We start from the raw sequence: 23,600 nt of genomic DNA, 5'->3' as shown, positions 1-23,600 counted from the left end.
TTAATTATTATTATTAATAATATTATTATTATTATTTATTATTTATTTAATATTAATTTAAATATGTATCATCATCAACAAGGTAGTAGTAGTCCAATATCAAGTCCAGTACATGCCTCACATATGATGGCCATGTCCAATCATATTCAACATCACAATCAACATCATTTGGCCCCAACCCACAGTCTTCACAATCACCAACACCATTATAATCACAATATCCACAATTCCTCGCCCCCTCATCATCGTGCCTCATCACCTCCAACAATGTCTCAACATATCCACCAACAACATCATCATTATGATGAACAAGAGGAGAAGAAGTTCATGTTGACCTTGTTCACATTTATGAATAACCGAGGCACACCGATCGAGAAGATACCGATCTTTGACCACAAGGAGCTCAACTTATACCGTCTCTACTCGTGTGTCATTTCCAGAGGTGGCCTAGAGTCTGTCATCGAGAACAAGTTATGGCGCCAGATAACCACTGACCTTGAAGTCGACCCAGAGCGCACTGATGCCGGCTTCCGTCTCAGGATACATTATCTCAAGTATTTGTATCCATTTGAGAGACTCAACTTCCTCAAGATGGACGACGACACCAACTTTGACTTTGAGGCCTACGAGAAACACTTGTCCAAGACACATTCAGAGAAGAAGGCTGCCAACTTGAAGAAGAAAAAGATGGCATCCGCTGCCGCGCACTCACACCCACATATGTCCATGGTATCCCCGCCCAACAGTGCCAAGTCCACTCCTTCACCAACATCTTCGCCATCATCATTGTTAATGTCGAGTACAATGTCAATGCATCCATCTTCCGACTGCCATGCCACGCCACCTCAGTTTGCCAGTCCACATGCACACAGTACATCGGCCGCCCACAACACCATTGAGTCATTGCTCAACATCAACAATTTATACAACGTCGATCAACATGTACCACCATCATACCTTGCACACACGGTCGAGCCATCACCCTACGATCACAATGAAGAGCACTTCTATCCACTACCCTCATCCTCATCAATCTCCTCAACATCATCAACTTCACCATACAACAACAATCAATCAGTTAATCTACGTCAACTAGAGTTAAAATCACTGAGGAAGTATAATGCTGTACATAGACTCAAAGTATCCAATCAACCAAGTCGTCGTGAACTCGTCAAAGCCGTCATCCATCACTTTGATCAACAACAAAATATTGATGAAGAGTCCATTATCATCCAATTCCTCAGACGTATCAAAGCAGGTAAGTTCATCATCCCATGTCCACAATCATAGATCATCCACTCACTCACTAACTCAATCAATCAAATATCCAGAGACCAACAATACCTCCATCATCAGACCTTTGGAAAAGACCTAAGACCATAATTGGCAAACACATTAATTCCTACAAAGGACTGGACGACATCTTACATATATTATCCGAACTGATGATATTAATATCTAATATTTGTACACTTTATTTTATATCTCACCTAATATTCAATCAATCAATCAACAACTGTATTTATTTATTTATTATTATTTGTATATTTAAATATATTTATCTTTACACACAATCGAGCCATAATAGTTCCAACTTCTTCAATTGTACATAACTTTAATAATAAACTAAACTACTCTTAGTTATATTTTCTTTGTCGTTAACAACAACTACTTAGTATTCATCTTTTTATCTGTTAGCCCAATAATTTATTAATTGAGTTCATGTTTCAAAGACCTCCCAAACAACACAAAACAACTAGACTCGAATCGAAAAAAATTCAAATTTGTAGATCTTGAGCTTGATTCAGGTGACATGTGGGACCGCATGCTTGAGTCTCGAAACAAGCCCTTCTTGTGCACAAGAGACCACATTCATTTCATTCATTCACTCATTCACATAATCTTCATTAATCATAATAACATATATATTATATAACAGACACACATGTGATCTTGAAGATATTTAATATCAAAAAGACGACGTGAATACAACTCAATCAAACGACAGAACAGGACAGGACATAACAAGACAGGACAGGACTGGACAGTATATAGTAATAGATATACATATCTAAACAAACTACAATATCAACAATAACAACAATAATAACAACAACAACAACAAAAAGAAAGGAGGAGCAGGAGATAAGATTAATCTCGCTCGAATCAATGTTTAAACGAAGCTCAAATAGATACTCGACGCCGATCGGCAGCTATATTAGTCTGCCGCGCGGCGGTTATATAGTGAAGAGTCGCCTTGGAAATATACAGTTTGGCGTGCCACCAGAGACCATCAAGGATTCAATGGCAATGAAGTTGGACGTGCCCACGATCTACGTGTTCCCAGAGGACTTGTGGGACCGCCGCACGGGCATCAACGCCGCCGAGGCCGAGTTCCCCGCCTACTTCAACTTCTTCATACTCAAGCGCAAGGTGCTGTTTGTGTGCACGCCCGAGCAGGAGAAGCGCATTCGCATCGTCTTCCAGGAGACGCTACTCGGTCCCGTCGACTTCAACCAGAACAAGGACCATCATCTGAACCACGACTTCTTGCAGGAGTTCCACAGCACCTATCCCAAGGAGGAGATACCCGACATTGAGCGCGAGTGCAAGTATCTCAGGACGTTCCAGAGCGTCGACGAGCTGTTTGACTTTGCCCTGTTTGACGAGGCCGGCGTCGCGCGTCTGCCGCAGCAAGTTGAGGTGCACTACAAGATGGAGGAGGGCACGTTTCAGGTGGTCAACAAGGCGCGCAATGATGGCGAGCAGGATGAAATAGTGTCTTGTCTGCCGTCCAAGATCGCATTCCCCGATCCCATCCACTCAATCTCTGCGAGCAACGATGTATTCGAGCCGCCCACATTCGGAATCACCATCATTGGTTCATCACATGGATTCGATCCCAAGAAGTCAACAACAGGCTTTGTCCTTTGGGTCAACAAGAGAGGCAGTATGTATTCAATCATTCTTTCGTTCGTCCATCCAACTGACACACTCCCTCCTCCACCCCCGCCAACAACACTATAGTTATGGTCGATCCTCCATTGCACTCGAGTAGCTTCTTGCAGAGTCAGGGAGTGCCAACTAGACGCGTGGACTATATCATTCTGACACATTGCCATGCCGATCATGACTCGGGAACGTTTCAAAAGCTGTTGGAGGAGTATCAGATAACGGTTGTTACCACACCAACCATCCTCAACTCATTCCTCAGGAAGTATAGCGCGTTGTCCAATCTCAGTCAAGACATGCTGCGACGACTCTTCATATTTAGACCAGTAATCATTGGAGAGCCCATGAATATAGCGGTAACTATCCAGTTAATCATTCATTCAATCAATCAATTACTGACAATCAATCAATCAATCATAGGGAGCGGAACTAAAGTTTTTCTACACCATCCATACGATACCAACCATCTCCTTTGAAGTATTCTTTGGAGGCAAGAGCATGTACGTACATCAGATCATGATCCACACGCATGCACCACCAACCAATCATACTAATCATTTGCCATACTTTATAAAGATACTACTCTGGCGATACATGCTTCGATCCAACAAGAATCAAGGAGATGAACTGTAAGAATATAATGAACTCGACGAGGATGAACTTCTTCTTGAAGCCCTGGAACCATACGATAGTATTGCACGAGGCGGGTGTCCCGCCAATTCACACGCCGGTAACAGTGCTGGCATCACTTCCATGCGAGATAAAGACTCGACTCTATCTCGTCCACATTTCCGAGCAATCACTTCCCGCCGACAGTGGTCTGAAGATTGCGCACGAGGGCGTCCGTCACACGCTGCGGCTCGACGTCGAGAAGCACATGCACTCAGAGGCCGTCGACATTCTCAAGCTTATGGAATCGGTGGACATCTTCCGCTCGATCCCTCTGTCACAGGCGGCAGAGATTCTTCGAACGGCCACGCGCAAGACCTATCCACAGGGCAGCGTTATCATTGCACAGGACTCTGAGCCCGATGCATTCTTTGTCGTGGCTTCTGGCATTGTCAAGGTATCCGTTGGCGACCTCGAGAAGAACCTTATCGCTGGCGATTACTTTGGAGAAATGTCACTGATCATGGGAGGTAGACGGTCGGCCAAAGTATCAGCAGTAACAGATGTTGGAGTATTAGTGTTTAGCAAGGAGGTATGTGTTAGTGATCACATGTTGTAACATTAGAAATGTGCTGACATCCCATCTCCTTCACCTAATCATCAGGACTTCCTATCGATAACAAGGAACAGCACAGAATCAATCAACTTTGTAACCAAACTCTGGGAGATGAGGAATGAGAAGTCATGGGAGACCATCAACCTCAACAGTGTACTCAGCAGATGTACAAACTCACAGAAGACGGCGCTTCAATCAATCCTACACAGGGACCAGATCAATGAGAATGAATGTCTGTGGAAGCAGGGAGATACGGCAGAGTATGGATGTTTGGTTGCCGATGGTTCATTCATATTCAAGGAGCAGGACTCACTGGAGAGCTTCACAAATGGCTCATTCCTTGGTGATGTCAATGCAATGACCAACGAACCTCCTCTTGTCCACAGGACAACAGTGATCGCCCAGAAGAATGTATGTTAGTTGATTGATTGAATGAATGATTGAATACTAACAACCATTACTTAATATTATAACAGAGTGTAATATACAAAGTATACTCGAGTGACTTGAACAAGTACTTCCAACACAATCCTGGCCTGCACATGGCATTCCTGGACACATTGTTTATCGATGCCATTAGAGACCAACCAATGAACCTTCTTTTGAATGGCAAGTTGACCTATTAGAGTGATGGAGACAGGCCATTGACTATGCCAATAATAAATAGGATAGTACTATAATATATACATCCAACCATCCATCCAGTCAACGTCTTTATTCAGGTACATGATTACCGCCGCACATCAATACATTGAATAATGACTTGGAATGGGTCATTGCTGGTCTCTTCTTCTTTGACAGCTTGATAGTGGAGTCACCTCTTCTTAGAGAGCCGACCACTACTTCTGGTTGCCCACTCATTGACCTGGAGTCCATGCTCATCTCTTGACTCGACCTGTTGTTCTTCTTTTCCAACTTCCTCTTCCTGTTGCTTGTGAAAGGTCTACTCAGCAGACATTTCAAAGTCTCCAAATGTTGTGTCAGTGATGGGCGACGAGACGACTTGCGAGTAGACAGGTTGGCCATCTCCTTGACCATCTCTATCTCATTGAGCAATAGATAGAACACCTCGTCAACGTTCACCTTGTGCTTGGACGTAGTCTCAAGGAATGGACATCCAATATTTTGTGCCAATTGTTCACCTTCTTGATGGTCCACGGCTCGGTGCACCACCAGATCAATCTTGTTTCCAACCAACACAATGGGTAGGTTGTCCTGTCCTTTGATCCTTCTTAAAGAGTCCACAATAGATGGTATCAAGTCGAATGTATATCTCTCGGTGATTGAGTATATCAGAACAAATGCATCACCTTCCTCCATGTATGACTTTGACAAGCAGTAGTAATTCTCTCCACAAGGGTCAGTTATATTAATATCATAATGCTTCCCATTGACTATACAAGACTTGCTATATCTATCCTCAGTAGTTGGATCATATTCCTCTATGAATACATCCTTTACAAATTGATTGGCTAATGCAGATTTCCTAATGTTTGAGTTTGAGTATGAGTTTGAATAAATGATGAAATGAGATATACATACCCTACACCTCCACTGCCAAGTAATATTATATTATAGGGTATCTTTGTATTATTATTATTATAAATAGTTTCCTTCATTGTTGATGTTGATTTAGAATTTAAAGATTGTGAACTAATATAACAAATACAACCTCAACCAATCACAAAACAAGGTGATGGATGTGCCCATGACAGGTGCAGTTGGCATCCAAGGTAGGAAGCGGAGAGTGTACGAATTGGCGCACACTATGTGTGTGATTGGGGCCAGTTATAAGCCAAGGCTAGGCTTTGGTTCATTTCATCCTTGTTCAAGGACTCGCCCTTCTTACCTCTAACAACGGTAGTGTGTTTGTTTCCAACTTCGCCCCCACACCCTCACTCACTCAATCACTGACTGATGAGTTGATCGGCAACAACATCAACCACCAACAACAGTGGGTGTTGTTGGAAGTGTGAATGGAATGGAATGGTGAGTGTGTGAGTGATCGTTGAGTTTCGTGTAAGTGTCAACTTCCAGATGGAAGTTGTAATGTAATTATAAATGAATGGAATCCATGGAGCACACATATACACTATTCTATTAATATTAAAAGTAATTATTATACTGTTGATCCAGGGCCTCGTATGACTTAAGTTGGGCTGCGTTGACACATGGCCTCACTCTGATCAATGCCTGTTTGAAGTGCTCCATGGTAACACCTGTGTTGGGAGTCGGTAGCATCAATGCCTCGACGCAAAGGCTATCCAACTCGGTGCATGAGTATCCCTCGGTAATCTTGACCAATTCCTCGGCATCATTCTCGTCGAGTTCGTGATCCTCTGGCAATAGTCGTTGGAATAGTTTATAACGATCTTCTGATTCTGGTAGCGGGACATATAGCTTCTGGACAAATCTCTTGAGTGATGATGAACACACGTCTTGTGGACGATTGGTTGTACCAATGACCAACATCCAATCATCCTGTTGTTCATTTCTATCCTTCAATGAATCCAATTGTACCATTAGCTCTGTCTTATTACGTCTCATCTCCTCATTATTCAATCCACTCGACATGATCATCTCCAAATCATCAACATGAACAATCACCGGTGAATAGCAGCTGGCGACCTCAAACACTGCGCGTATCAGTGTCGATCCATTGCATCCCTGATTGAATGAATGTATGATTGAGATTGAGTGAGTGAGGACATGTCTATCTTTGTCTCCATCTCCAAGTACAACATACCCAATCACCTGACTCCAGGGTCTTCCTTGATATGTTGAATATAGTGGCTTTGATATCGTTGGCAAGTGCTTGTACTATCATGTTCCTGCCAGTGCCAGGTGGTCCAAACAATAAGACGCACTTGGGATCAGATGGACTTTTGAGACTTGGTATTAGAATAGGCAATGTTATGATCTCCTTTAGATGTTGCTTAACTTGATCCAATCCAACTATATGTTCCCATGATGACTTTGTACCTGTATACATCAGCTCATCATGTACTCTATCTCTTAAAACAGGATCTATTCCTCTGAATCTCTGATCATCCAGTGATACACCATTGATGTGTGTCCTTAAGGATGACTCCTTTCTTTGTTGCTGTTGTTGTTGTTGTTCGCTCATCTTATCTTGATTGATTGAACTTGTATCTTATCTCTTCGTCTTGTCTTTGTTACACAACTTTGATGTTTGATTATGGGATTGAAGAATGAAACGAAAGATGTAAAGTGTCTTTCACTTCTGAGCACATTCGTTTACAAACATATACACATATAGATACAAGGATGGTCGCAACAGGTAGTAGGGAGGCGGTCAGGCTGTATCGTGATATAATGAGGACACTTCGAACATTCAATCACCCAAACGAACAGGGTATACCATGGTAATGTCATTCAAATCAATCATTCTCATCAGAGGACACAACAGAGCAACCTACTTACACACGATAACAACAGGAAGGTAGTGCTAAGAGAGAGTGTAAGAAGAGACTATGAGAACTCAAAGTATGAGACGAATCCTGAAACACTGATACAGATGTTGATGGTCGGACGAGATTGTCTAATGAAGATACAAGAAGGAGTATGTCAAGATCTCAGACTCGTTATGCTACTTTAATCACTCTTACTGACCTCTTCCAACATAGGTCATAACAGGCAAGGTGGAGAAAGATGCTGACTTGCCACCAAGTGGCAACCCATTCCAGAAGCTGTAGCATTGTTGGCTGCTAGCCAGTAGTGGCTATAATAATATATCAATGGCAAAGGTTGAAGGATGGTCATTCAACCTACCTCAGGCCATGTCATGTACAGTAACTCAATGAATCATTCAACTCTCTTTGTGTGAAAGGGACTGACTCCCTGACCAGAAGTGGATGAGACTGAATGAAGCCATCGTTCGCGAATGAATGATTGAATCCCATTGATCCTTGGGAATAATGCTTGTTTGATTAAAGAATATATGTTGTCGTACTTTTATTCGTCATTTAAGCATCAACGTTGTCCTGAGTGGAGGGAGCTTGCTCTCCTTGTCTCTTGTCTGTTAATGTTTGATTGATTGATTGATTGATTGGTTTGTTAGTGTCTGATTGATGACGCTATGTAGTAGGATTGATGATACATACCAACGGCGATGGAGACGACCAGCTGTCTTCCCTCGATCTCGTGTGTGGCGGCAACGGCGTTCTGAGCAGACTCGTTGTTGGCAAAGGTGACGAATCCGTAACCCTTTGATCTTCTAGTAATACGGTCCAAGACGATGTAACCATCCTGAACTGGGCCGAACTTGGAGAAGTGGTTTCTCAAAGTGACTATGTTTGTTTGATTGTTTGATTGATTGAGTTAGTACTTTGTCGATACTGTGATTGATCACATGAGTGTCTGTCGCGGCTGGCTGGCCTGGTCATCCAACAACATCAACATCTTCACCATTCATTCAACTCGAGAACATGATTGCAATGCATGCGATTCAAACTGAATGATTGAATGAATGAATGGCCTGAATGTCATTCATTCACCTGTCCAATGATGATGACGATGTTGTTGACTGTTGTTGCGCCAGCCAGACATTCGATGTTGTTGATCTGACATACTCTTGCAGACAGACCATGGGAGACGAGCAACGAAGATTCTGTTCATTTTATATTATGTGTATATTATATATATGTTGTTGTGACGGTTATAACTGTAGGGAATGAGAGTGTAATTGAATTGAAGTATGAGTATCGTGTGTGTGAGTGTGGTTGGTAGTGCAGTTAGTGGACTCGTTCAAAAGCAAAACGAGACTCTTTTTTTTCTTTCGCTTTTGTATGTCTCACATCACAATGACATGGATCACCTGGTTCATTGCCATTTACAGCTTTTGAAATAGGCCCGGGCTTTTATTTTGATCAAAAATCACTCAATCAAACGAAGAATGTGAGGTCGACTAATCATTCAAATAAACTTAGACAACTACAACTCTACAACATATCATAGTATATTAATAGTTATTATATATAATGGATATCAATAGGGAACAGTTGTATACATTGCTTTGCAATGTACTGTCACCTAATGTAGATGTGTTGAGGAATGCAGAGACACAGATCAAGAAGTTAAGTGAAGTGTCACAGTTCACAGGTGCCCTAATGCAGTTGCTCAACGATCAAACCGTTCCACAACTTGTACAATACGTAGCAACAATCATCCTAAAGAATAACATCACATCAGTATGGCGAAAGAAGGCGTATGTGTACATCCCCTCGCTCAATCAATCAATGATACTAATGAATGAATGAGTGTAGTAGTATAATATCAACACAGGATAAACAACTATATCGAGAGATGTTGTTGACATTGTTGACAAAGTTCAATCATCTTGGTCAGAGTGGAAAGATATCCATTCATTTATCAATCATTATATCACATGTGGCACGTATTGATTATCCAACTGAATGGCCAACATTGTTTCAATCGATGTTTACACTATTGGAGCAGGGCAACGATGATAACAAGAAGAGTGCGATGATTACGATCAAACATATATTGAACGAGTTGGCCTCGCGATGCTTCTTGCCCGAGCGCCAAGCACTCTACGCCATCTCCAATCAGCTGTTCAAGTTCTTCAGTCCGTACATTGAGAATGGCACCAATCTACTGGCTCAGGTGCTCGAACATGCACTGACACAAGCACAGGCACAGCCTGGCAATGACACCAACATCGAGGCTACGCTACAGCAACATCTCAGCTCACTTGAGCAGTTGTTGATGGCGGCCAAGATCATGCGACGAATCATTCAATATGGACATACAGAGTATCAAGAGAGCTCTGAGATCACCAAGCACTTCAACTACCTCTTCAACACACTGTCGCGTCTACATTCACTGAGGTCGACACTCCTCGCCTCCGCCTCCGCATCATCAACCTCATCAACAGTATCACAAACACCAGACTCAAACAACATCAGCATATCAGACAACTCATTCCCTGGCCTTCTCGATCAATACATACTTGTCTCTCAAAAGGTATGCACTATGATCATTCAATCAATCAAGGCTTGGAATCATTCCGTCCCATAAACTAACATTATCCAACCTCACACACAGACGATCACTCAGGCACAGCTTCAACATCCATTGTCATTCATTGAGTTCCTTCCATCATCTTTGAACTACTTCAATCAGCAGATACTGCGGTACAACCCGCATGCCATGGACGACAATGCAAAGAGGTCTTTCTTCAAGAAGTCGTTGGTCCAATCACTCACATTCCTAAAGTCAGTGGTCGATTGTCACAGCTATCAGACAGAGATGATGTTTGAGGATGACGACGAGTCAGAGCCCATCTCCAAGCTGGCCGCACAGACACTGCCCGACGTCATCACTCCCACCCACAGGGCGCAGCAGTACGTCCATCAGTTCTTCTCGGCCACACTATTGTCTGAGCTGCTCAAGGCATTGGTGTCCAACTATCTGATACTGACTGAGGAGGAGCTGTTGCAGTGGACTGACGACCCTGAGGAGTTCATTCTTGACATTGACAATGGCGCAGAGTCCAACGCCTACGAGATCAAGCCGGTCGCGTACTCTTTGTTCATCCTGCTGATGAGACACTTCCACGAGGTTGGCGTCAAGACTGTGCACGAGATGTTGCTCTACGTCACCAGTGGCGCGATGGCGCCCGGCCAGCCACAGACCACTCAGCAGCTGCTACTCAAGGAGGCCTGCTACATGACCATTGGACTGGGCTACTATGACCTGTACGACAATGTCAACTTTGACACTCTGTTCTCCAACGTATTCATGGTGGAGTTGCAGATGCAGGACAAGCGATACAACATCATCAGACGACGTATATGCTGGCTGATCAGCTATTGGATACCAAAGATACCAGAGAACATGCGAATGGCCATCGTCCAGATAATCCTAGAATTGACCAGCATCGATGATCTAGTCATCTCACTCACAGCATGGGACTCACTCAAGGCTTGTAAGTTTGGTTTGTTGTTGTTGATCGCGATGGTGTGGCGCTGGACTAATCAATCAATCAATCAATCACAACATAGACGTTGACGACTATGTATGCACTATCGAGGAGTTCTCACCTTATATTGACAGGACACTGTTATCAATCATGAACAACTTCCAGCGCGTGGAGAATGTGGACATCAAGTGTAAACTACTGGAAGTACTTGGATCAATATTCATCAAGATCAATGAGAATGTATGTACATCTGGATGATCACTGGAACTATTCCAATCACTCACTCAATCACTAATCACTCATCAATCAATCAATTCCAGATTACACCATTTGCTGGAAATATCATCAAGTTGATATCGAGCATGTGGAACAATGGAGAAGCTCCACATCATTTGAAGAGCGCTATCGTGCGTAATTTGACACTGTTCTTGCAGGCGATGAATGGTGACCCTTCGGAATACTTCACATTCTTACTCCCAGTGATCGAGCAAGCAACAATGCCCAACACCGAGGAGTCAATCTACCTCCTGGAGGACGGCCTCGAGCTCTGGTTCAACCTGATCGGCCGCATCAACGCCTTCCCCAGGCCACTGCTACTGCTCTTCCGCAACATCATTGGCGTGATGCAACATACCTTTGAGCACAGCCAAGTGTGCATGAAGATCCTGGAAGCATATATACTCGTTGGCGGCCAGGAGTTCTTTTTGGCCTACGGCAATGATGTGGTGGGCGTGCTGGCGGCACTGCTCGGCGACATCAAGGACAGCGGCACCAACTACATCATACGTCCAATCGACCTCATCATTCAGATGTACCCCGTGGACGGTGCCGTCCTGCTTCAGCCCGTGTTTGTCAAGCTGCTTCAACTGATACACTCCAACGACGAGTCGGAGCTCTCGATCGTGCAGTACCAGGCGGTGTTCACTCGTCTCATCACGATGAATCCTGCTGCCTTCTTTGAGTTTATCGAGAAGCTGCCGCATCCACAACAGGTGTTCCGCTCATACATGGAGAGCTGGTTCGACAAGATCGACTCGATCGGCAGCTCCGAGGTCAGGAAGCTAACATCGATCGCCATGTCCAACATGCTGGCCATGCCCAACAGCCAGGTGGTCGAGTTCATCGCACAGCTGGTGATTACGACGGCGGGTCTGCGTGCAGACATCAACCCAGACGACTTCCAAGAGTTGTTGTTCTCTGAGGACGGCTTCCATTTGCCCGAGAACAGTTTTGTTGATAACATGGTCAAAAAGGTTCAGTCCCAAGATCCACTCTACAAACTAGACGAGGCTGCCTACTTTATTGACAAACTGAACGAATCATCCAAAGTACATGGTGCACTATTCCAGCAACAGATACAACAAGTACATCCCAAAGTGCTCGAGCTGGCATTCCCAGGACAACAGCAGCAGCAACAAAATCAATGATTGATTGATTGATTGTTGTTGATATAGATATTGGATGGGAACGAACATCATGCTTATCAATAAATACCATTGTATGTCCATGGATTGAGCTGGATCAATCTGATCAAACACCTCGCGTCCATCTTTTGAAAAGTCACAAGTTCATTCATTCGTCGCACTTTGTTCACACACTCATTCAAACTTTGAATCATTCATTGATTGCATCACAGACAACTGATACATATACATTCATAGATATATCTACAGACAGTAGTCAGTCAGACAGACAGATAGACATTCATGAACCCGTATCAGCCTCCATACCATCAAGGCCCACCTGGTCACGGACCTCCAGGCCATGGCCCACCTGGTCATGGACCTCCTGGCGGCGGACCACCCTTCTATCCACCGCCAATGTTTGGAAAGTACCAGGGAGGCCCACCAATGATGCATCATCATCCTCCTCCCGGAATGTTCCCACCGGGACACTTCCCTCCGATGCCACCGCCTCCTGGTATGCACCCAGGCGGCATGATGATGCATCCCGACAGACAAGGAGTCATTTCGAGTGAACGTGATGTTGGACGTGACAGTGGACGTGAGGGTGGTCGTGCGCCCCTGCTGCCGCTGCCCGCGCCCACCAGAGAGATACACAACTCGCAACTCATGTCAATATACGTTGGCAAGATACCAGAGACTCTAGATGATGGCTTCATCAGGAAGCTGATTGGTCTTTGTGGCAAGGTCGTCAAATGGAACAGAGCATCAGACACAAGTGGCAAGCTGAAAGGCTTTGGCTTCTGCGAGTATGACTCTCCCGAGGGAGTCTTGCGAGCATTGAGACTACTGAACAATCTTCAACTTGATGACAAGAACATACTTGTAAGCATACATCCTTAGACTCAGAGCGCAAGTCATACTCATACATTCATACATACCTAGGTCAAGGCAGATGATAAGGTACAGAAGTTGTTGAATGATTATGTTGAACAAAGGAATCAGGAACAGCATGAGGCCGCGACGGCCAAGGGTATTGTCTCTGAGAATGGTACCGAACAATCAGAGGAGGCAAAGCTGAGTGAGACACAAGAGGATGATCGTGTCAAGGAGACTATACAGCAGTTGATCGAATCGATTCAGCCAGAGATTGATGAGAGGAGGAGGCAACGAGAGAACAAGCCTGTCGAGCCAGTGGTATGTACTCAATCAATCAATGAATCAAGACTTGATTGATGAATTACTGACTCTTCATTCGCGCTACATCTAGAACAATGAACCAAAGACATTCGATCTGCGACTGATGACAAAGGAGGAGAAGATTAGAATGGCCGCAAAAGAGAAGGAAAGAGAGATTGAACGCGAGAGAGACAGGGACCAAAGACGAAAGGAAAGATATGAACGAGAGTTCAAGGATAAGGAGAGGGATTGGGAAGCCCGCGAGGCAAAGTACGAGAGGGAAAGAGATCGCGAGAAGGAGCGTGAGCTTGAGCGTGAGCGCAATGAGCTCAACATCAGACGTCAAGAGATGGAGGAGTACAACAGTGACGATGAGCGAATGAAGAAGCGTCTAAAGTCGCATCAGGAGATCAAGCGACGACAGAAGGAGCGAGAAGAGGATCTACGTGATCGCGAGCGTGACGTCGAAGCCGCTCGTATGAAGATGGTGGCATCGAATGGCGCTGGTGTCGCTGGTGGCAGTGGAAGCGGACTGACGGCAGAGACCATCAACAAGATTCAGATTGACTTCTCGGCCAAGCGTGCCGCTCGTCTCAACGTCGCCAGTGGCTTCAACACCCAGGCTGAGGAGCCCGAGCTCGCAGCCAAGAAGAAGGAGTTCATTCTGTTAGACTACAATGAGATCGTCAACATCGAAGAGCCCCAAGAAACACAGCAACAACAACCACCAACTATATATCAACAACATCTACAATATCAACAACAACAGCAGTTACAAATGCAACAACAACAATTACAACAACAACAACAAGCCATTGCCTTCAACAAACATGTACAGGATACCAAAGCATTGGCGGCGGCCGCTGCTTCGAACACACCCAAGCCCAAGTCCAAGGAGGAGGTGCAGAAGATCATCGACTCTATTCCAGCCGACAAGGAGGCTTTGTTAAGCTTGAAGATGGGCTGGGACACAATAGAGCGACTGAACATCGTGGACAACAAAATGAAGCCATGGATTGCCAAGAAGTTGACAGATATCATTGGTGTCGAGGAGGTGGCATTGGTCGATCACATCACCACCCAGCTCAAGGCGCGCGTCGAGTCCAACGCACTCATCACGCAGCTTCATGAAATGATAGATGAGGAGGCCGAGAGCTTTGTGTTGAAGATGTGGAGGATGCTGGCCTTTTACGAGAAGTCAGCGTTGTAGTTGACCAAGCAAGGCGATCAAACTCAATCAATACAGCTGTAATCATTCCCCATACCAGTGGAAACAAGAATAGATGGATTGTGATGGAAGAAGTCGATGCCCTCGCTCAAGGAGGAGGAGGTCGCATTTTATAATATTGATTGATATTGTTGTTGCTCATCATGAACTGCTACTATTTGTTGGCACATATAGTTGGAATCCAGGCGGTCGATCAGCTCCGATAGTTCGGTACATCTGCACTGTAGAGGTTGGCTTCTCCACAGGAGGAGCATTGACTTTGCTATTCTTGTCATAGATAATAAGCGTGTACTTGGCAACTGCTGTAAGAACCTTTGGACGACTGACAACACAGATGGCTTGTGTTTCGTTGATGTAGCGCAGATGAACGTTGTGTTGACCTGTAATTCCAGAGACATTATATGGTATCCTAGCCTCGAAGTTGGATACGTTGGGGAATGACTCCAACAGTGACGCGACATACTTAATATATTGATAGTGCATCACTTCGGCGTTGAATATCTGAGGCTTGAGGTAGACACACAAGGACTTAAGATGAGCTGTGCACAATGATAATCGGAGGTCCATGGTGAGGGTTTGCTCAATCTCCACCGACTGTACTGACGGTGTGATGTATATTAGTCTTTGACTATCGGGCAACACAAGATGAGTGACACTGCTTGGGAGTACAGTTGACGAGACTGGATGATTGTAGTAATAGCCAATTTTTAACCTCTTGAGTGATGACGGTAAGACATTGGCGGACAAGATGAAAGAGAACCGAAAGCCAAGGCTTAGGTCAGTAAGTGTGTCAGGTAGCATCCCAGGAAGAATTTCAAAATTATAGCCGTTGCCAACGTCCAGAAGAGTGAGTGACCTTGGAAGCGTGCCTGGCGAGAGAGGCATTGTGTAGTTCATCGTGAGCGATTGTAATGAATTTGGTAGATTTCCTTGACTGATGATCCAGTTGAACGTCTCTCCAATTGTCAATGTGAGCAGTGAGTTTGGCAACAGTCCATCTTCGAGTGGAAAGTTGTATTCACCAAATGATAACGACGTGAGGGATGTTGGCAATGTGCCAACCGTGAGTTGATATTTGGTGAACCTATTGCCAAAGTTAATCTCGACTAGACTGTTTGGCAATGAACCAACCATAAATTGTTGACTATATTGTGATTGCTTATCAAATGTTAACTTCTTGAGTGAAAGTGGAAGTATGCCGGGCTTCAGTTGTTGATTGAAGAGCACTCCAAATGTCAAAGATGTGAGCGAAGAGGGTAGGGTCTCTGGATGGATTTCTTGATTGAATCGACAGCTGAACGTTAGACTACGCAGCCCAGCTGGAAGGGATCCAGGTACGAGTGGCCGATTGAATTGGTTCATCTTCTCGATTGGAGTGCCCCATGACAGCGTCTCGAGGGATGCAGGCAGAACTCCTGGTGGCAAGTCTTGATTATAACATCCACCGATTGTAAGCGTCGTTAGTGACGACGGAAGTATACCTTTGGTCAGCGGTTGATTGTACCAATATGGTAGAGCGAGTGTCCGCAGTGATGAGGGCAGTGATCCCTCAACAATGAAGGGCGTGACAATGCCGTGGGGACTGGTTGAGTTGAATATCAGCGTGGTGAGTGACGATGGCAGTGCTCCAGGTAGTATTGGACATGGGTAATAGTAGCTGTCCAGTGTGAGTGTGAGCAAGGACGCAGGCAGAGTGTTTACGGGGATCTGCTGGTGATAGTATACTCCAAAGCCAAGGCTGGTGATGGCTGGTGGAAGAGTGCCGGGCAGGAGTATCCTAGAAAAGTCTTGGCCAAAACGTAGCTCTGTCAACGAGTTTGGAAGTGCACCCATTGCAATCGGTTGATTGAACTTGTCGTCAAAGGTGAGATCGGTGAGGGTTGGCGGCAGGTCGACCGTACTCTTGCAACTTGCGATACTAGTTGCATTTCGCAGCAGTTGAGTATCACGCTTGAAGTGCAATTGAGGCATTCTCTTGCTCATCACTCCAAACAATCGTTTGCAACTCAGACCGAAACTGACTGCGTCTACAGCATGATCATCGCGTACACAGTCAAACACACGTCCTACAAGTAACAATGGTATCGAGTCAAATAGGTTCGTCATGCATGTAATCAATGTATGTGTATGTTATGTATGTATGTATGTGTAAGAATCTGTATCTGTATGAGTGTGTTGGTGTCTCTTGGCTAATGAATGATCTTCCCTCAATAATGAAAAAGGTGGACCTCGCGCTTTGACTTTGGTGAACTCGTCTTGTCCACGAACATTGTGTCTGTGTCTCATTCATCGATTCAAACAACAACAATGTATAGGATAGTTAAACAAACATTAGATAGTAGATGTATCAATCTCATTAGACATGCATCGACTACATTACATCAACATCAAAGCGTAGTCACAGGCTCAAGAGTGTGTCGCAGCTACACGACCGCCACATCCACCGCGACCTTGCCCAACAACAACAACAATGTCAACAATGTCAACAATGTTATAACAACATTAAAGTCGAGAGGCTTTGTATACCAGATGACAGGAAATGAGGAGGAGTTGATAAAGCTCACAAGTCAACCAATAGCGTTGTATGCAGGCTTTGATCCAACAGCAGACAGTCTACACATTGGTAACTTGTTGATGTTGATGGCTTTGTTACACTTTCAACGCAGTGGACACAAGCCTGTAGCACTGCTCGGTGGTGCCACAGGCCTAATAGGTGACCCCAGTGGTAAGTCCACTGAGCGTCCACAACTCGACACATCATTCGTCGTCGACAACACATCACATATACGGTATGTTTGTTGGTGATTGAATGACCTTGCTAGGAAGGTCGACCACAAGACTGACACATACTACCACATCAAGCGAGAACATTGCAGCGATACTTGGTAATGACGCGACCATTGTCAACAACATTGATTGGAGCAAGAACTTGTCAATCATTGATTTCTTTAGGGATACCGCGAGGTACTTTAGGGTCGGATCGATGCTGAGGAAGGACTTTGTAAACAATCGTGTCGGTACTATGATTGAGCAGGACGGCAAGAAGCATCTGGTGTTGAACGATGATGAGAGCAGTGGCACGGGCATCAGTCTGCCAGAGTTCTGTTACTCACTGTTCCAAGCCAATGACTATGTTCATCTTCACAAGACACATGGATGCGTCATCCAGATTGGAGGCTCGGATCAGTGGGGCAACATCACTGATGGCTGCGATCTCATCAAGAAGAAGCTCAACAAGCAGGCATATGGCATCACCATCCCATTGCTGACCAACAGCCAGGGCAAGAAGTTGGGCAAGAGTGAGGGCAACTCCATTTGGCTGTCGCCTCAGAGGACCAGTCCCTACAACTTCTACCAATACTTTATCCAGATTGCCGACGAGGATGTTGATAAGCTGCTCAAGTACTTCACCTTCCTCTCTTTGGAGGAGATCGCTGCTGTGGTCAAGCAACACGCTGCTGAGCCACATCTCAGACTGGGACAGAGGAAGCTTGCCGAGTGTGTCACAGAGTTGGTACATGGCAGGAAGGGTCTGGACGAGGCCATCAACACGACCAGTCTGTTGTTTGGCGACAAGCTTATGACTGGTGGATCAGAAAGTGAGACAAAGGAGATTGGTCGACTGTTGAATGGTGTCAACGCAATCAAGATGCCTCGATCAATGCACGTCGGCGGTGGGGACAAGCAAACAACAGTGCTCAATCTGTTTGTTCAAGTGTCTGGCATGTCAAAGAACCAAGCCAAACTCCTTCTCAAGAATCAATCGATATACATTAATGGCGAGCCTGTCAAGACATTTGACCAGGTCATCGAGCCAGGCGATTTAATATGCAACGACTTTGTTCATCTGCGATCGGGCAAGAAGGCCTACTATCTCATAAAGTTCACCTAAATGGTTGGAATGGACAGGACATCGATTAGTTGCTCCAGGGTTTGGGGGCCCTATGTGGACAGTCACAACATCTTGGATTTGCGGTTGCTGGAGAGTGAGGGGAAGTGCCATTGCCAACGCCAGAGTACCCGAGATGTTGTGGCTGTCCGACCTAGAGGAGGAAGTGTAGTACAAAATGGAGACAAATAATATTTACCCTTGAATTGATTTACACCTTGAGCAATTAGGTAGAGGAACCCAATGTCAAATCTATATTGCCTGCTAGCGATAAATTAAATGGTGGATTATCTATTTACAGTAGAGGTGGTGTATTATTAGTAGTATCAGCATGGAATACAACTGATTCCATACCAATCATATTGGTTCATGTCTAATTATTTGTATTACATTGAAATTCTTGGACAGGGTAGTAATAGACGCTATAAAGTCGAGAAACTACTTGGTTATGTTCAAGATATCAATACAAAAGACAATGATCAAGCCGAAAGACTATCCCTTCCTCAGCACCTTACCAGCGATATGGCGGTTATCAACCAGGTACTATGGATCAGGTGCAGGGGTACCATCATTAAATGGATCAGGCTGGGCTCTGAAGGAGGCAGGTTCATACTACCACGACCGCCAACAACGGCCCAAGTGGCAGAGATCTTGGTAAAGTTACAAAGGGATACGCCATCTGATTGGACGGATAGTTCTCGATCAAACTCCACACCAAGCAGTTCAAAGACAATGGATGGCGTCTACTTTATCATGTGTAGTGTTGTTGATGGGATTAGTTGTCATATCTAGAGTATTGAAGTGAGCAATTTAGCATCAGTCTCATCGTATTTTTGGTCTACTCCTTTAGCTTGGCATTCTTTTCCTTCTTCCTCACAAAGTCGTGCTTACTTAGAGATATATCTTGAACCTTCCAGTTCCAATAATATTGTAATAATAAGTATAATAAACAAATTGATTGTATTAATATTACTACACTACTAACTATTTAAGTGTTTGGCTTGATGCATTGACTGACAATGCATTTATGATTTGTATCGGTGTATGTAATGTAGTACTCGTAGTTGTAGTTGTAGTTGTAGTCGTTGTTGTTGTACTAGTTGATGGGATTTCTCTTTGTGAAGATTACTGAACAACTCTTTCAATTTGCCAATCATAGAATGTGAGTTTGTGTGGCCCACTAAATGTTTGATTGACAGTCAATCACGACTGGGGCGACGAATCTGATTGATTAATGCTACAAGTTTATTACATTGGCCTGGTGCCACTAATGCTTCTCAATGCATCTGTACCGCAACCCAGCCCATGATGATGCGACCTGTCGTCCATTTATGCCTCACCTCCAGCGGATGGGTGATGGCCACCACCGCTGTGCGGGATGGTGTCTGCTCCCGTTGGGTCGGCGGCTGCCTCCTCAATGACATCCTCTTCGTAGTTGGGGTTATCTTCCATGTCGATGTTGTTCTTGTTGTTGGCACCACGACTCGAGCTGTAGGGTGACTGGTTGTTGTTGTTCTTGTTCCTGTCCAGACGTTTGAATCGCTCGACACAGCATCCACACAGCGCAAACATGCCCAACACCCTGGCGGCAATATAGCGCCACAGCAGAGGATTGTTGTACACAAACACACAGCTGGCGTAGAATCCATGAGATACACTAAAGTAGGTGTGCAGCAGATTGATGGCGTACGGGTAGTGGCCAAGAGAGTTGAGTATTCTGTTGACAACGGCGAATATCCAACAGATAAGGAATACTATAATATAGTTGACTAGCTTGAATTGGTAGGTGCCATGCTTGTCCTTGTTCTCAGAGACACCCTGGTGGATGACTTGGTAGGTGTAGCGCATTGTAAGACCGACGAGGATGGCGGACAGGGCAAAGATAACAAAGAATGGTATGTAGAACAGGCCGAATCTGTAGTTTGAATAGTCATCGCCAATCCAGCACCAACTTCCCAAGTACTCCACCGTGTCTTTGGCCAACATCACAACTGTTGGAGCAATTGGAATGCCCCAGCACACAAAGAAGTAGTACTTCTCCAACTTCTCGGCTTCCTGGTATCTCTTTACAATCAACAAATAGATGCTAATGGCTGATTGGCATTCATTGGATGTCAGTGAGTCAGTATCATCGTGCACATCAACAGTGTGGAGAACTACTACTTACCAAGACAAAGAGTCCAAAGCCAGCAACTTAGACTGCCATAAGTAATGACGATTGAGTAGAGGATACAGGAGAATGAATTGAAACTTGAGGCTCCGGTCAATGTGAGTATCAGTCCAATTGAATCCTTGATGAATGAGGTGATGCAGAAGTAGGAGATGATGCGAGTGACATGATTTCTCAGCAACTTTAGACGCCAGAATGAGATAAGCACAGTGAGTGCACCCAAGATCGATGTAATATCAGCAAACACCAGTACTATATAGAGCACCTCGATTTGTACCTCCGCTGCAGGGTCCATTGATTGGGATTGTGTCATCTTTTATCTTTTCCTCTAACTAGCAATTAAGGAAGATAGATAGATAAATAGATAGATAGCTATAAAGTATGATTGATTGTAATGTTGATTGAAGATGTGTTGGATGTCTTTGGATCGTGATGTGGATTGGTGTGGCTGGCTGGCTTGGCTGGCTGGCTGGATAGCTGGACTGGACTGGACGCTGGACTGCTAATTGAGCATTGCATGATCCATCGATGGAGCGAGAGGACACATGATGTATTTTAGTTGTCCACACCAACACGACATCATCAACAACATCATTCATTCATTCAATCAATCAATCACAATCAATCAATGCATCGACATCGACATCATCACTGGTTAACATCGATGAGCTGTATCTGTGAGCATGAATGAATAACACATAACACACATCTACATTGACTGATGGTCATCTGAAAGGATAAGGATATATATTAAGGAATCAAAGAACATAAGTGTGTGTATGTGTTTGTATCTCTAGAGGAATAAGTGTGGTGGGACAACAGAACAGACACAACCCTATTACCATTTCAAGACACATTCGCATCTACAACTTACCATATGGGGGGGTAGTGAATGTCCATCCATCACCACCTATCATGTACAAAGGTACTCACACTCACTCATTTATTCTTAATAACATACATACTTACATATACATACACACATACATACAAATAATAATAATAATAATAATATAACCTTTATTTAGTTGCTCTTCTTTGTGTTTTTGTTTGACAATGGAAGCTGTACAAAGGCTGGATCATTGCCCATGTGGTAGAGATGGTCAATGTGTGATTGGAATGCATCCTTGAAGTTGTCGCGGATATGATATGTGATGTTGAATTGCTTGCAGACATCCTTGACGATTGGCACCAGTTGTGGATAGTAGTCTTGCGCAATCGATGGGAATAGATGGTGAACGACCTGGTGGTTAAGACCTCCAGTGAGGAAGTTGGTCAACACGCAACCATGTGCGTAGTCTTGAGTGGTCTTCATCTGGGAGACGGCCCAGTCCTCATCAAACTCTGATGGCTCCTCTGGCTTGCCTGGTGTGCCGTAGAATGTAAGATTGCCAGCAATGTGTGACACCTGGAAGGTGAAGGTAAGCCAGTATCCAAAGACCAGCTCGGACAGGACAAAATAGATTGCAGCCTTGGTAAAGTCGTGGTAGGCCAATGGCAGAACGACGCGGAAGACGACAAAGAACAACTTGCCCAACAGGTAGAAGCTTAGATCACCTGATTGTGGGTCGTTGACACGGATTGGTCCGTTGAACTTTCTGACAAAGGCATCAAAGTCCCAGACACGAGTCTTGAAGGCGTAGAGACCATAGAGGATTGGTGCATAGATGTGTTGGTACTTGTGGAACCATAGACGTGGAGTGTATGGTGTGACAATACGGAAGTCAAACTCGGCCTCTCCAACATCTGGGTCGGATCCACGGACGTTAGTGTACAGATGATGGCCTACGACGTGTTGATGGTTCCATGCGTAGAACGAGGCACCTGACATCATATCGAACAGGTATCCCAACCACTTCCACACTGTTGGGTTGTGTGAGAGTGCAGCGTGACAGGCGTCGTGCATCAGATGCATGGCCAACATGGTCTCAGCAAAGCCATGAAGGAGAGCAAGGACGCAACACACGAGGAAGTTGGTAGTGGTGAACACTGACACATAGTACATGGCAATTTGGAAGAGAATGACCAGTGCCACACGAGTGAGAGTGGCCACAGATGACTGTGGGTCCTGTGCTGTGTTCTTAAAGTGTGCACGGACTCGCTCCTTGAGAGTGGCGTAGAACTTGCTCTTGACCACATACTTTGGATGCTCCAATGTCGACACAACTCCCACTTGGTATTTCTCCAACAAAGCCTGTGGCTTATCAGAGACCAAATGGTAACTTTCAAACAAGTTGGTCACATCACGACCTGCTGACAACAACAGTATATTCTTGCCACCTGGATGTATTGGGAGCCATCTAATAATAATAACATCGTAAGTTAGTAAGTAAGTTGTGATGGAGGTTGTAATATCTGGGGTGAGTATGAATATACATACTTTGTGATATCATATACTTTGCCATCGATTGCGACCCAACAGTCTTCCTCAGTGTTATGCTTGGCCAACTCTGCCCAAGAGTATAATTTTCCAGCAGCAACCATTATTTAAATATATGTATAAATGTTATAACTATCTAAATAATAATAGACAACAACTATGCCAACTTCAAGAGAATGAGTAGAGTGATTATTAAGTTTACTTACAATT

General features: G+C 44.5%; 12 protein-coding genes across 12 annotated transcripts; 6 read left to right on the top strand and 6 right to left on the bottom strand.

Annotated features, from left to right (window-relative positions):
• Positions 1–267: 267 nt before the first annotated feature.
• SAMD00019534_105020 (hypothetical protein) lies at positions 268–1,375 on the top strand (the record flags this gene model as incomplete). Its single annotated transcript, XM_012894340.1, has 2 exons — positions 268–1,258; positions 1,332–1,375. The coding sequence occupies 2 exons, from the start codon at positions 268–270 to the stop codon at positions 1,373–1,375; spliced, it is 1,035 nt and encodes a 344-aa protein (XP_012749794.1).
• A 794-nt stretch (positions 1,376–2,169) lies between these two features.
• On the top strand, positions 2,170–4,803 carry SAMD00019534_105010 (hypothetical protein; the record flags this gene model as incomplete). Its single annotated transcript, XM_012894339.1, has 6 exons — positions 2,170–2,950; positions 3,028–3,308; positions 3,373–3,452; positions 3,529–4,153; positions 4,226–4,588; positions 4,654–4,803. The coding sequence occupies 6 exons, from the start codon at positions 2,170–2,172 to the stop codon at positions 4,801–4,803; spliced, it is 2,280 nt and encodes a 759-aa protein (XP_012749793.1).
• A 91-nt stretch (positions 4,804–4,894) lies between these two features.
• SAMD00019534_105000 (hypothetical protein) lies at positions 4,895–5,796 on the bottom strand (the record flags this gene model as incomplete). Its single annotated transcript, XM_012894338.1, has 2 exons — positions 4,895–5,663; positions 5,720–5,796. Coding segments are annotated over 2 exons (846 nt in total), but the record flags the coding sequence as incomplete, so codon positions are not given.
• A 487-nt stretch (positions 5,797–6,283) lies between these two features.
• SAMD00019534_104990 (hypothetical protein) lies at positions 6,284–7,304 on the bottom strand (the record flags this gene model as incomplete). The annotated part of the gene is made up of 2 exons (XM_012894337.1): positions 6,284–6,844; positions 6,924–7,304. The coding sequence occupies 2 exons, from the start codon at positions 7,302–7,304 to the stop codon at positions 6,284–6,286; spliced, it is 942 nt and encodes a 313-aa protein (XP_012749791.1).
• A 161-nt stretch (positions 7,305–7,465) lies between these two features.
• On the top strand, positions 7,466–7,890 carry SAMD00019534_104980 (hypothetical protein; the record flags this gene model as incomplete). The annotated part of the gene is made up of 3 exons (XM_012894336.1): positions 7,466–7,563; positions 7,637–7,760; positions 7,825–7,890. Coding segments are annotated over 3 exons (288 nt in total), but the record flags the coding sequence as incomplete, so codon positions are not given.
• A 273-nt stretch (positions 7,891–8,163) lies between these two features.
• Positions 8,164–8,815, bottom strand: SAMD00019534_104970 (hypothetical protein; the record flags this gene model as incomplete). The annotated part of the gene is made up of 3 exons (XM_012894335.1): positions 8,164–8,216; positions 8,302–8,487; positions 8,770–8,815. 3 exons carry the CDS (start codon positions 8,813–8,815, stop codon positions 8,164–8,166), a joined length of 285 nt encoding a protein of 94 aa, XP_012749789.1.
• Positions 8,816–9,448: 633 nt separating this feature from the next.
• Positions 9,449–12,565, top strand: SAMD00019534_104960 (hypothetical protein; the record flags this gene model as incomplete). Its single annotated transcript, XM_012894334.1, has 4 exons — positions 9,449–9,838; positions 9,884–10,051; positions 10,241–11,146; positions 11,459–12,565. Coding segments are annotated over 4 exons (2,571 nt in total), but the record flags the coding sequence as incomplete, so codon positions are not given.
• A 282-nt stretch (positions 12,566–12,847) lies between these two features.
• On the top strand, positions 12,848–14,933 carry SAMD00019534_104950 (hypothetical protein; the record flags this gene model as incomplete). Its single annotated transcript, XM_012894333.1, has 3 exons — positions 12,848–13,429; positions 13,490–13,741; positions 13,815–14,933. The coding sequence occupies 3 exons, from the start codon at positions 12,848–12,850 to the stop codon at positions 14,931–14,933; spliced, it is 1,953 nt and encodes a 650-aa protein (XP_012749787.1).
• A 165-nt stretch (positions 14,934–15,098) lies between these two features.
• SAMD00019534_104940 (hypothetical protein) lies at positions 15,099–17,081 on the bottom strand (the record flags this gene model as incomplete). The annotated part of the gene is made up of 1 exon (XM_012894332.1): positions 15,099–17,081. A coding segment is annotated over one exon (1,983 nt), but the record flags the coding sequence as incomplete, so codon positions are not given.
• SAMD00019534_104930 (hypothetical protein) lies at positions 17,069–18,843 on the top strand (the record flags this gene model as incomplete). The annotated part of the gene is made up of 4 exons (XM_012894331.1): positions 17,069–17,085; positions 17,174–17,260; positions 17,345–17,740; positions 17,814–18,843. The coding sequence occupies 4 exons, from the start codon at positions 17,069–17,071 to the stop codon at positions 18,841–18,843; spliced, it is 1,530 nt and encodes a 509-aa protein (XP_012749785.1).
• Positions 18,844–20,172: 1,329 nt separating this feature from the next.
• Positions 20,173–21,323, bottom strand: SAMD00019534_104920 (hypothetical protein; the record flags this gene model as incomplete). Its single annotated transcript, XM_012894330.1, has 2 exons — positions 20,173–20,933; positions 21,008–21,323. Coding segments are annotated over 2 exons (1,077 nt in total), but the record flags the coding sequence as incomplete, so codon positions are not given.
• A 711-nt stretch (positions 21,324–22,034) lies between these two features.
• On the bottom strand, positions 22,035–23,494 carry SAMD00019534_104910 (hypothetical protein; the record flags this gene model as incomplete). The annotated part of the gene is made up of 2 exons (XM_012894329.1): positions 22,035–23,310; positions 23,391–23,494. 2 exons carry the CDS (start codon positions 23,492–23,494, stop codon positions 22,035–22,037), a joined length of 1,380 nt encoding a protein of 459 aa, XP_012749783.1.
• Between the last annotated feature and the right edge of the window lie 106 nt (positions 23,495–23,600).

Source organism: Acytostelium subglobosum (assembly GCF_000787575.1).
Source record: "Acytostelium subglobosum LB1 DNA, scaffold: scaffold27, whole genome shotgun sequence".
NCBI classification, from domain to species: Eukaryota; Evosea; class Eumycetozoa; order Acytosteliales; family Acytosteliaceae; genus Acytostelium; species Acytostelium subglobosum.
This window is presented reverse-complemented; position numbering and strand designations above follow the sequence as displayed.